The following is a 13,135-nucleotide window of genomic DNA, read 5'->3' as shown; positions in this document are numbered from 1 at the left end:
TAAGGGATTAGAATTTATGAAGGGTTGAAAAGTACTGTTCAGTTCAATGGAATGCTCATGTATATTCTTATTTATGTCAATAGTAGATACATACGCACGTAACATAAATGTAATTCTAAACTCTGAGATTATTATTTCAACGTATAATTTTTTCCTGCAATAATGATTTTATTATTATTAAAATTACGTACGTAGTATCCTATAATATCTCAAACATATTTAATGTAAACGAAGAATAGACCATTTTCTTTTAACAGTTTTGTAAACATTCATTAACGAATAAGATTTTGAACGATTAACATCGAAAGCTGCTTAATCGATTATTTATAATTTGAACGTGTCATAGTTTACTATACCATTCAGCTATTGAAAGTAGGCACATAGCAATTAAATTTCGTTGAAATCTTTTCGTTTATGTACCATATTTAATCTCATTTTGCTCACGGCAACATTAATGTCCCAAATTCCCATCGATGTATCTAATTTATACATCTTTATTATAAATTTTCGTGGCCTCATTCAGGATAACATAATTCAGACGATTTTATAAGATCATCTTAATTTCTTAAATCTAATAGAAAACTACAGATAAGATAATGATAAAAAAATTAGTAATAAATAGTATATAAACTAATATATAAAATAAAAACTTTAAAAATATTCCATCAGTCGTAATTGAAAAAAGTGGAATGTATGTGGTGCATATTCGTGAATTGCGAATATTATAAACACTTCACTCGAAAGTCAATTATATTAATGAGTAACATATATTCTGTGTAATAGATTATTTTCTTAAGTGATGAATTTTCTTTGGCCAACTAATCTTTTTTAATATTCGCTAGTTTTTCATTCTTACCCATCTGAAGGTAATCCTGTTATTAGTATCTTTAGCATTTTTAATGAACAATGTTTAATTTTACCACTGCGCTTAATCTTTATGTCTCTCCACATGCATTTAAAGATTTGCTGCCGCGAATTCAGTGGATTTCTATGCTTAGTGCCTTATTCGTAGAGCCTTGAATTACATCGCAATCATTTTTTTTTTTTACGTCGCATAATACTTGAAACGTTCGAGTATTTGTCTTGGCAAATTTGATCGAATAACGCTAACAAACGTTTCCTTAATTCAGCATCGCGATCAGAAGTCTTTTCCACTCTGCGGTGCAATCGTTCTGGAAAAAGAGAAGACACAGGTGTTCTCGTTTTACCGTTTACAACAAACGAACAGTTCGTTTAGGAACGTGTGAATTTATTACAAATATAGATATTACAGTTATGTGGGGATGCATATTATTAACATTTATGTTAGAGATGCCCGCGTTGGTATTCTTATATAAAATATATGTGTATGTTTACTGCCTTCCACGATTCTCATTAATTCAAAAGTGCGATCAGAAGCCGCTTAAAATCGTCGCCGCAGTCACTCTGTAAATGCAAACAGAATGTGGGAACATTAAAGCAATGTTAATGCTAAACAATGAAATAATACCGTATTTGTGTATAAATGTAAGGGCACACGCATGCACGCGTATTAAACAAGCGACTCTTAGATTAGTGCAATTAGTTCGCTGGTCCGTGGACCATCGTATTAATAAACAAACTTCAACGTGTGATTTTTAATAACAACAAGAGAATTACTAATATAATTTATTCCAGTTGGTCTCACAGAGACGAGTATAATATATTTCAGCGTAAATGAAGCGCATCTGGAGTAGAATAATAATAACAAGAGTATCAACAAAGTTAAATAGAGGCACACGCAACACCATAGTCACCGTTAATTATCGGTGTAATTTAGATGAGCAGATTAAGCTTGCAAATTATCGCGAAGAGTTATCCCTGGTATTAAGGTGTGATACAAAACAAAAGAGGTTGTTGAACATGAAATGTTTTCATCCAAGTAGTGTAAGCAAGAGTCTCTTGTAGTCTCCCGAGCAGTCATCCTGAAATTTATGGAAAGTTATGGGCATCCAAGGTACAGCAATGCAAAATAAATTGCATAGGTGATGGAATTAAAATATATGGTACATAGTGTGCGCTGTTAATTTGATGAGAGTAAGTATGTACGAACGTAAATGTTTGTGCAAACCATCAGCTTCGTATCACATCAAAATAAACAAACTTTAAAAATATTCTATTATTAAAGTGTTAATGCTGAAGTACACTATACATCAGTTACTATTTGCTATAGTGTATTATATTTGCTACTGTACGGTAAACTAAATGAAATAATGACTGAATATTAAGGAATATAAATTAAAATTCAAAATATTATATTTATGTTCACTGAATGAAATTCTACGTCAATTATTTCTCCTGAATTTTCATCGTCTCCAATTATTTCTTTACTGCCAACAACATTTAAATTTCATGCTTGAACCAAACCGCGTAGATTTAGCTTTTTTATTCGATTAAATTAAAATAAAAGGGACAGTGATTACAGAAATGTTTCCAGGTGTTTTTAATCCAGGATCATTATACTTTCAACTTACGTCAATGTCGCCTGCAAGAGACTGTCCGTAGATTCTTTGATAGGCATCTTTGATATCTCCCAAATCGATTTCCGATCGAGCTACGATTATACGTATCAATGTTGTGTCATCTGTACCGAGTCCACTCATCGCACTGTGGAGTCTCTTCGCAAAATATGCTGTCTTGTCTCGAGTACATCTCACTGGAACAAATTAATAAGAATTCGAATTAATTCAAGGCTAGCGTTGCTTATTAATTGAATTACGAATTTGTTGGGGAGGAATATGAAAAGAATCAGTGTTATAAATGATTATATTTGATGTGACACTGTTAAACGATCTACGCAAGCTAGTACGTATTTATATCAAACTAGCAAAATACCCCCGCGCTTTGCTTCGGGCCTAAAAGATATTAAGAACTCCATAAAAACACATTTCACCCCTTTTCACCACCCCCTTAGGGGTTGATTAGGACAAAATCATGAAATTGGTTTTTAGGCATTTGTGTGGATAACCTTTTAATCGGGCCTAAGAAATAATACGGAGTCCGAGAAACCATATTTCACCACCCCTTTTCACCCCCATCAGGTTGGAATTTCAAAAAATCCTTTTTTATAGAGCACCCACAAACTAACTTCTATTTCAATTGAATACGTTAAAATTTCTAGTTGGAGGAGCTACATTTTTCGTAAATTTAGTTGAAACTAATATCTATTTGAATTGATTTCGTTAAAATTACTAGTTGGAGGAGCTAAATTTTTCTTAAATATATTCCATATCGCAAAAGGAATATACCCTCCGAATTTCATGTTTCTAGGGTCAGCGATTTGGGCTGGACGGTGATGAATCAATGACACAACGATTATATAAGTATAGATGGATGAATAATGCTCGTGTCAAGTTAGGTACAGTAATCTCTGCCTATATGGGTACTGAGCAGTGATGCCAGAACCGTGAGTTGGGGTAGCGCCCGTGTGCGAAAACCCACGGTTCTGGCATCACTGTACTGAGGTGCTTCCGTTCTATGCGTACGACCATCCCCACCAGGGTTGCCGGAAAAGCTCCTCATATATGACGTAGTAGGGAGTAGTAGAGGGGGGACAGCTATTGGAAGCAGAAATTCAGTGACGTAGTAGGGAGTAGTGAAAGGGGAATCCTCGCATGTATGGAGCTGTACAATACATATAGTGTGTTCGGCGCAACAGGTGCCATAAGTATAAGTTTACATTCTCATGCATGAGAACGTGAGACTTCTTATACCCTAAGAGGCACTATTTGAGTTCAAATGATTAATATTTATTGTGCAAATATAGGAAGTAAGTCACATGAAATTGCCATCTAGATTTGCATCGATACTAATATACCTAGAGAAATGTGGATCAAAGAAAAATTACACAAGTTTAAGAGGACCACAAATGACATCAAACGAAATCATTAGTATGTCAATATTTTACACGTATAAATTGTAAGAAAATTATGTAAAATATGTTTCAAGAGTAACTGATGCATTTATTTAATTTTTTAACACTGCCGAATATTTTTAGTATACATAATAATTAAAAATTGTAGATTTATGTTATATAATTTAGAACAAAACTGAATGCCATCCAGTATGATAATTGCATTCTTTCAATACAAAATGAGAGACGTATTAAGTTAATAAGCACTAGGCTCTGGAAACGTGTTCTTATAAAAAATGAATTCACCTTTTCAATGAACTCTCCGATTATTTTAAATAACGTATAAATAAAATATCAATACTTCTTACCGACTGCAAGGTAGCCATCTTCAAGCGAGCCTGAAAACTCAGTCTTAATAGCGTCTTCCAGGCTGTTCCCAGAGAGGCGTTCGTATTCATCAAAGATTTTTCGTAGTTGAGGAAAACTTTTGGTAATAAGAATAGCATTAAATGTACTCTCATCTGTTCCCCATTGGCCTTCACCAGCCTCCAATAGCCTCTCAGCATCCTGAATTGCAGCCGCCACATCAACGTCAGAATTCTCGTTTCTGTTTGCCTTTTAACATCATTACAAAAATCTTGTCATACATATAGTTCTGCCTACCACGCTTCAAGATAATACCTTTAACGGTTTTTGGTTCTTGACTTAGATTTCCCTATATTAACACTTTGAGTGGCGCAAGGTTTTGAAAAATGCCTCCTCGAGTCGGTCAGGCCTTTCAAATCGATCATTACTGTGGAGAAAATTTTGATTAACACGTCTCTAGCAAACGTTCAGGAACACTGGGACAATATTTCTAATGTTTCTCAGAAAATATCGACGTGGAAACACGCCATGGAAATCCTTTGGCGTGAAAACACCGACGCCATTCAAAGTGTTCAGGTGTTAAAATGTTCAAAACTTGTAATAAATACACATTGCTCAACATTATTAATTGTAGCATATCCAATAATATTCGTATTCCAGTTGCTCATATTCGGTTCACGAATAAGCGATACAGAATACATACGAATAATCCGGAAGATTTATAAAAGATTTTGGAGTAACACTGTAAATGATCGCATAACAAAAAAGTGATTCCAAAGATTGGTTTAAACTACAGCTGTTACGAATATTCGAATATTCTAAGTATTCGAATACCAGAGAATTCGAATATTCTAAGTATTCGAATACCAGAGAATTCGAATATTCTAAGTATTCAAATACCAGAGAATTCGAATATTCTAAGTATTTGAATACCAGACAATTCGAACTTGATATTCGAATACCAGACAATTCGAACTTGAGATTCGAATATTCGAGGAATTAGGAGTAGGTATTTGAATATTCGAATTATTCGAAGAAACTATTCGAATTCGGAATTATTCGAATTATTCGACTATTTACAGCTCAAGTTTAACTCGGCAGGAGGCGCTACTGGGTAAAATTTACCACAGAGGCGCTAGTTGTGAACATATGAAGACTGAGTTTTTGTTACAATTTTTTAAAGAACTTTAATAAAGATCTTAAGATATCTCATAAATTTTATATGATTCTTAAAACACTGTACTTTAACATAAAAATTACTAAGTTAAAAAAAATATTCTGAAACCGTGGTTATTTACGTTTCAATTTCGGGTATTTTTCACTCGGTAGCGACAACCTGTGTTACAATATGGGGTGCGCCTCCTGCCGGGTTAAATAGAGAATTAATATAAAGGTCCCTACATGTGTATCGACTACAACTTCTTATATTAAAATTTACTTACACAAGACAGCGAAACTAAGAGCCTCTTAAAGTGACCGGAAGTGTCGCTTTTCAAATCCTCTTCCAAGTCATTTCCGTACACTGCAAATATATATCAAAAACCTAACTTAATACTATCTATAAACAATTCGACGAAGAAGTTAACCACATTTTTGGTACATAAAGGGTTATCATCCCTTTTCAACACTTCCGTCACGAAGACAGGAAATAGACAAGGAGTATGTAATTACTTACGATCCTTATAAACAGCGGATATGGTCTTGATGCCATAATTACTAAGAGACGCCAGCACTTCAATGAGGGCACCTTCGTCCGTGCCCATTCCGGACATCGCCTTATGAAGTTCCTTGGCGTAATATTCCGGCAGTGGTGTCATTAGCGCCAGAATAGCGTTCTCGAAGTTGCCGCCGAGCTCTGATTTTAACTCAGATATCAGATCCTTTCCGAACATGGTTTTGAATTTATCAGCTATTTCGAGTCGCTGCACGATGCCACGATGGGCAAGCACGTCGATGATGGTCTGCTCATCGGTGCCAAAACCCTTCATGGCGGTTCGAAGGAGGTTGGCATCTTCCTCCGCGTCGAAGGGATCCGCAGGGTATACGGTTGGTGTGCACTGAAGAAACAGAAGATCGCAGGTAAAGGGTACTGTAAAATTGCTCGTGATAAGTAAAAATAGGGCATATGAACACCTCGACGGCTTACTGCACAAATATTTGTATGTCCACTTTCAACGTTTTCGAGAAAAACAGTTTTAACCCTTAACCGGTGACGTGGAGTCTGGAAGAAGACTCCTGCAGAATTATTTTTCCTATACTATCCTTCTCATTCAACCTTGCTTTACAATATGGCGTGTCATGAAGACAACTTTCAGTGGCTTTGAACAGAACGTGCAAAAGTATCTTTTCAAATATGTAATAATTTCCGGTATATGTTAAAAATAAATTTAGGGGTTAGAATTATTAGGGAGGAGTCTGTGAGACTCCACGTCACCATTTATGTTACAAAATGGGATGTCACCAGTTAAGGGTTAAATTGCAAGGGTAGGTTTAAAATTAAAATAATACATAATTTCTCAAAAAGTGGACATACAATATTTGTGCAGTAAGCCATCGATATATGTATTAAAAAATATATGATTTCATTTAAAAAAAAACAAACTTGACCTTCACACAGGCAATCGCTTTAAATGACTCACCCTGTATATGACCTTGTTTCAGAGTCCTAACTTTCTTTAATTTCCAGTAATTATGCCTGCAAGCGAAGATACCAGTTGGAAGAACTCGAGGTTTTGTTAATCTGTATCTATGTCTTGTGTTCAGTCAAGTTAACAATAAGATATTGTTGGTTTAAACTGGTGCCATTGGCACGAGTGTCTACGCTTGAAGTGAAAATGGCGTATTGGTACGGTGAAATGGCAGATATGCATCTCACGTCTGGACTCGCCGAGTAATGCAGTCGAAGAAAGGCTTTTGTATGCAGTAAAGTCTTTGAACTGACGTTTGCTCGACAGAATGTTCCACAGAATAAATGAGCGTTTTGAGAATAGTGATTTATTTAAAGCGAATTGTAGATTGCAGATCTATTAGAATTATTTAAAATCTATAATAATATTGGGATACTTCGCCAGCCTATTGAAAACGAAGCGCTACCCAAAGTTTTTCAATAAATCAGGCAATCTATGTATGAGATGTTGAAAAGCCTGTATCCAAGCTAGAGATAAACAGTTTGATCCTTTAGGGATAAGCAAATATTTATTGAAATATGTATGAAACAGGCAAGTCAGAAACAAGGTCATATTAAATATTATGTTTTTATGAACGTTTTTATTCCTGTGCCTTGAACCCACTACGAAAGTACTTCCCACATACTTGTAAACACCCTGTATGTAAGGATGCAGAAAATAGAATTTGTTTTCCAGTTATTATTTTCAAGTAGAATCGCAAATTAAGATCCAGCGCATAAAAATCGAAATTTATCTTTTAGTCAGGGCCGTTTCTGGGTTTTGGCCGCCCAGGTGCGGGGGCACCTTCTGCACCTCCGCCAGGAACGGCCCTGCCTTTAGTTATAACTAAACATCCTATAGGGTATTTCAATTAAAGCATTAAAATTTGATTAGAGCATTAAAAGTCAGTTAACGATCCTTGCATTTTGGTAATCGATTCTATTATGATTCTAAATTGTTAATCACTTATATCGTTTGAGCGTAAAGATACGTTAATTGCATATGTACCTAAGGCATATTTTACACAGGCCATTAAGAAAAGCGGAAACTATTTCTTCAGTCGTGTATATCGACTGAAACAACTTGATATCAAACTTACATCCGCCAGTGCTTCCGCTTTCTGTGTTTGTACTAACGTAATACAACTGACCTAATGTAAACTGAGATAAGTTTCTTATCTCTGTCATAATATTAAACTAACCAAGAGCTTGACCTACGTCGCAATAACTTAAGAAAGGACAATGTTAAAGTAGAGTGATTTGTGACCGTGTATTTTGTAATTCCTTTACACCGTCGGGAGGGTCTCATCAAGATAAATCGAATCATACCCGTTACACGAAAATATCGTAACAATCACTTTCAGGGGCGTCCGTAGACTTTTTTCCAGAGGGGGGAGGGCACCTTTGGGGTGACGGTGATGAAAAATATAGTAATGAAAAAACGTGTAGCCCGCTTGCTTTTTTTTAACTCATTTTGTAGTGCCAATTTAATTAAAAATTTAAATCCGAAATTTAGAAATATTCACTTTTTTTAGTATAAATTTAATAAAGATCAGTTTTTAAAAATTAGCGATTTTTCCTCAAAAGCCAGAGGGGAGACAACTGTACCATTTGCACCCCTTACAAGAATTTTTAAATTTGTTTACCGGTTGAGTATGGAAGAAGTAAAGCTGACCTTGAACATTCGTGAAACCTTCAACACAGTATGTACTACGAACATAACTACTGAAGTATACATCGAAGTATATATCGGATGGTTCAAGCTAAACTTTCTTCAAAAGTTTGTTGTCATAATAATTGTAAAATTTACAATTAGTTTGTTTTACTGCTTAAAATGTTTTGCTATTTATATTTTGAAAGTATTAAACAAATCCTATATTCGTAATTTGAAAAGGAAATCATTATTTATAGTTTATACTAATAAATAGTAAAACATTCATGTTTCTAAATTGAAATTGTTTAAAACATATGATAAGAAGAATATAAATGAGAAAAAGTATATAAAGTAAAGAAATTTTGATGTTTACCTGCACGTGGTAGTACTGACTGGCCGACATTATTCAAATTGTCTGAAAAATAAAAATTATATTAAATTATAATATATTTACATGGTTTCTGTACTTTTTTTACTCAAAGCTTTTAATATTTTACAGAATGACAAATGAACATATTAGAATACAAACTATACAAGTTTATATGTATCTGTACTACTTTTTATTTCATCAAGTGTATCAGCTAAATGATTATACAATTTCATACAAGACAGAACATAAAATGAAAAGTATTGTTCATAATATATTCCACGTTTCAATGATATTTCTAATTACAATTACGATTTTAAGCCAATTCAAAAACATAACTCTTAGAAGTCCTAAAATGTAATATAGTTTAATAAAAAAAAATTAAACTTCGAATAATGGATGAAGTTGAATCTAAATTAGGTATATAAAGTGAATAAATAACGAAACAAAAAAAATATAAATAAAATGAATTTTTCTGTTTCATACTGCACGAATATTTTATATCTTTCGGAAACGTATGTAAGCCTAATTTTAATTTTCAAATAATGCCCAAAAATGTTTGTTAGAAACTATTCTTGTGTATAAATGCAATGCTAATAGCGAGTATTTGAGAAGACTCTATAATCCTTAAGTTCTAAACGTAATATTCATCAAAATGCAAAAACTCTTTCCAAATTCGACAAGAAGAATGGTAAATAAAATACACTTTAATATAGTATACATATATGTATACCAACCCAATTGTCATAAAATAACAAAAACGGAAGTTACTCTGTTTCACAGCAGAAAAGTGATAATAAAAAAATCATTTCTTTTCAAGATCTTAATTTTTGAGTCTGAAATGTCTTGACATGAATTAAAGAAAATTGTATGTCTAAAAGGCAGGTGGATTTCAAAAAGCAATCCACATACTCCATTACGTATTATACTCCAAACAAAAGTCTTTGGATTTTTCCTTATCTTCTCTTTACCTTAAGCATCAGAAAATTTATCTTTTAGTTATGAAATTTTCCTTCCCAAACTGACAATGAGCAACGTTCATTCTTGCCATTTTTTCGAAAGCTCAGACGTAAAAAGCATATTTAAGTGTACATATTGTCCTCGAAGTTGATCGAGATGTAAAATTGCTAAACTTTCTATCTACAGTGCAATAAACGTGAATAAGTGATCGACCTTCAAACATCATTCGTGATTGTATTGACATTCTTGACTTGCGTCTGTATATGATTCATGCAGACACGATCTGCTTCTGAAGCATTAAATCTCTAGGAATGTTATGAGTCATCTAAAACTGTCAGATGAATATACACATACAGGTACATTTGTATGTACGGTGTTTGTCTCGTCGCGAGAAGTATCATACAAACATTGCTTTATGATCCATAACGTAGTCGCAATAACGCGATAAAAATCATTTACGTAATATTTTTAATAAGACATGTACCTACATGCGTATATGATAACGTAATTACCAGAAATATTCAGAAAACAACTGCAGAATGAAACGTATATCTGTTGTTCAAAATGAGAATCGATAGATGTTCTTACAACGTCGTCATGTCTTGTCGAAGGTCACGATCGATCCAGGGACGCTCCCATTCATCGCAATTCAGGAAAATAAATTAAACAGGCCAACGAAAATATTTCCTTTCACGAGTAAGGCCAACATTATCGCGGAACCTCCCATCGGAAACTTAATACAAAACATTCGCGTTTAAAAATATTTGATAATAACTACGTTACTATCTGAAAAGAACTGTATATTCAGTATTTATATTAAACTCTTCATAAATTAACTGTACTGTCACACTCATAATTCTCTTAACATCTAGTAAAATAGGAATCTGCCGAAGGAACGGGGCCAAACATATTTTGGCGGTCAAACAGTTTTCTATCTAACGACTACATACGTCAATATGAATTGTTAGGTATATTAGATGAGCGATGATCTCATCGGTTAACGCGAACGGTTTCCAAAACCAACGGTTGGATGTTGCTGGGACTCGAGTAATCAGCAAATGTCGAAGACGTTACCGTAAAATCTCAAAGATTGTATTGACCGGCAAGAAACTCTAAATATTCAGGGTGTGGCTTTTACCTCCTTGTAAAACGGTAGTAGATCCTACTCGCTCTTCTGCTATACCGGTACCGGTTCTGTACAGTTCTGGTAACCGACTGAAGCGAGCTGCCTGCCGTCGCAGATATTCTTCGCAGAATTGGTGGGAGCACCAAGCGGAGAATGTACGCGGACAGTACGAGGAATAACGCTCAACAATACGTTCGAATATATGATTCACACAAAGATTTCACGCATCTCTGACTGCGAAAAGATTACGTGTAGAATTTTGCAATTGAGTTAAGGCATAATGATGTAATCAGGTGGAAATGTTTATTCCTTGAGTAATATGTACTCAGGTGGTTCAAATATAGAAAAAATGTGTTTGCACAGTAATATTTAGAGGCAACAAATGCTTGGTTTTAATTTAATCTTGTATAGTTACTACAGAATTACACGGTCCTGGCTAGGTGAAAGGCAATTATGGCACTGTGTCGCGACTAATTTAATTTCATTGTAAGGCTACAGACTGGAATGTTACTATAAGAAGATTCATCACTTTTTAATGTATTTGGAATATTGCGAAATAGATATAGGGATGAAGAGATCCACTGTATATTTATATTGTATACTTTAAAATTGCACTTGTACAAATATAATGCATGAAATAGTTTGTTGATGGAGCCAGCAACTGGATTCCTTTATCTACCTAATATATTTAGATAAAGTACGTCGAGAACCCGTGTCTAGAGTCTACACTAATAGTTTAATTATATTTTGTTGACTAGGTCAGAGTTTTATGTCTAAATTCCTCCCGGAATCGTTAGCATTCAAATTCAGAAAATTATTATTTTTATGTAGCGCACTAATACGCATTGCGAAAAATCGATCCAGATTAATTTTGTAAACGTCTACGATGAATTATAATTTTGACGTCTGACTATTTGAAAAATAAAAAATCGCACATATTGTATCATAAATTACACAAAATAATAAGTGCCTAATTCAAAGATCTATGTTGTTTGAGAAGCCAAAAAACAAATGCATTAATATTATAATATTTTCCTTTTTCTTTATAATGTTGTATAGCTATGGAAACTTTCTACCATTCGATATTACCGACAGCGGCATCGATAATTGATAACCTTTACTCCAGATTCTTCTGCCACGTAAATACATCTCGTTTACCTTTTCACTACACCGGAGAGTTATCCAAACACTTCTGGTATCCTCGTCACAGGCTTTAAAAATCAGTTGATAGAAAACTGCCACTCGCGGAGAGAATTGGGAGAACTTCAGCGTTGTTACGTGTACGCCGGATAGACTAGTAGTTGCAGCATCAAAGAGGATCAATATAAAGAGAACAGAAAACGAGTCGGTTGGTGGGGTTGCCGGCGTAGATTCCGCTGGTGACGTGGAGGATAAAGAACGCTAGTTCGCAACAAGGATGGGGAAACCTATATAGCGATTACCGTTCGCCGAACCGTCGCCAAATGAGATATCCAGGAAATAAGGACAAGGTGATGGCCGCCGAATGATTCATCGCATGGTAGGGGGTATCGTTGAGCTGCACGAAAAGCGACGGCCCAAGGTTCTTAAATTCGTTGGGTGGAAGCCATGATGGTTGAAAGAATGGAGCGTAACGACGTTACTCGTTCGCCTAGCAACTATTTATCCCGCGATAAATACGACTAAAACGTGCTAAAGGTCTACGACCTCTTCGCGATACGGATGGAGAGGACAGGTAGAGTGAAAGTAAGGTTGTTTTTCCCATATTCTTTTAGATTATATTGTTTTGTTGAAATTCGTGGTACATACAATTTTTGAAGTATTCTCAAACTTACCAGTTTAAATGAATCATGGACATATACATTCTTGATATGTAAGCTTTTTGTGGGATAGTAAACTCAAAGAAGAATTATTCTTTCAAATCATTATGTACCTGCAACAGATCGAAGAAAATGATCGAAAGTGTTTTAATAAAAAATTCTTTGGGAAATAAAGATGAAACTTTTTTATTGTTTACACTGTTTAGTGTGATGGATTTGAGAAGTTTATATACTATACCTTGGCAACATTTGGTGTTAAAAAATCCAAAAGAAACGCGAAAATTAAATTTTGGTAAATTTCAAATGTCTGTATCTCTGCGGAAAATG

General features: G+C 34.5%; 1 protein-coding gene across 5 annotated transcripts; it reads right to left on the bottom strand.

Moving 5' to 3' along the window:
* Window positions 1-42: 42 nt before the first annotated feature.
* On the bottom strand, window positions 43-12,308 carry LOC143367737 (annexin B9). Of its 5 annotated transcripts, XR_013085084.1 has the most exons (8): window positions 11,022-11,171; window positions 8,930-8,971; window positions 5,913-6,294; window positions 5,680-5,759; window positions 4,240-4,486; window positions 2,493-2,674; window positions 1,272-1,425; window positions 43-1,172 (listed from the first exon to the last, which is right to left on the bottom strand). XR_013085084.1 is itself a non-coding variant. In XM_076809878.1 (7 exons), exons 2-7 carry the CDS (start codon window positions 8,957-8,959, stop codon window positions 1,122-1,124), a joined length of 972 nt encoding a protein of 323 aa, XP_076665993.1. In that variant the 5' UTR covers window positions 8,960-8,971; window positions 11,022-11,172; the 3' UTR covers window positions 43-1,121. The 5 variants fall into 5 exon arrangements, 4 of the variants coding, with proteins under 4 accessions (XP_076665993.1, XP_076665992.1, XP_076665991.1 ...); XM_076809878.1 differs by lacking the exon at window positions 1,272-1,425 and having other exon boundaries at window positions 11,022-11,172; XM_076809877.1 differs by lacking the exon at window positions 43-1,172 and having other exon boundaries at window positions 1,229-1,425.
* Between the last annotated feature and the right edge of the window lie 827 nt (window positions 12,309-13,135).

Source organism: Andrena cerasifolii, chromosome 4, assembly GCF_050908995.1.
Source record: "Andrena cerasifolii isolate SP2316 chromosome 4, iyAndCera1_principal, whole genome shotgun sequence".
Lineage (NCBI taxonomy): Eukaryota > Metazoa > Arthropoda > Insecta > Hymenoptera > Andrenidae > Andrena > Andrena cerasifolii.
Note: the sequence above shows the minus strand (reverse complement) of the source record. Positions and strands in the feature narration are given on the sequence as shown.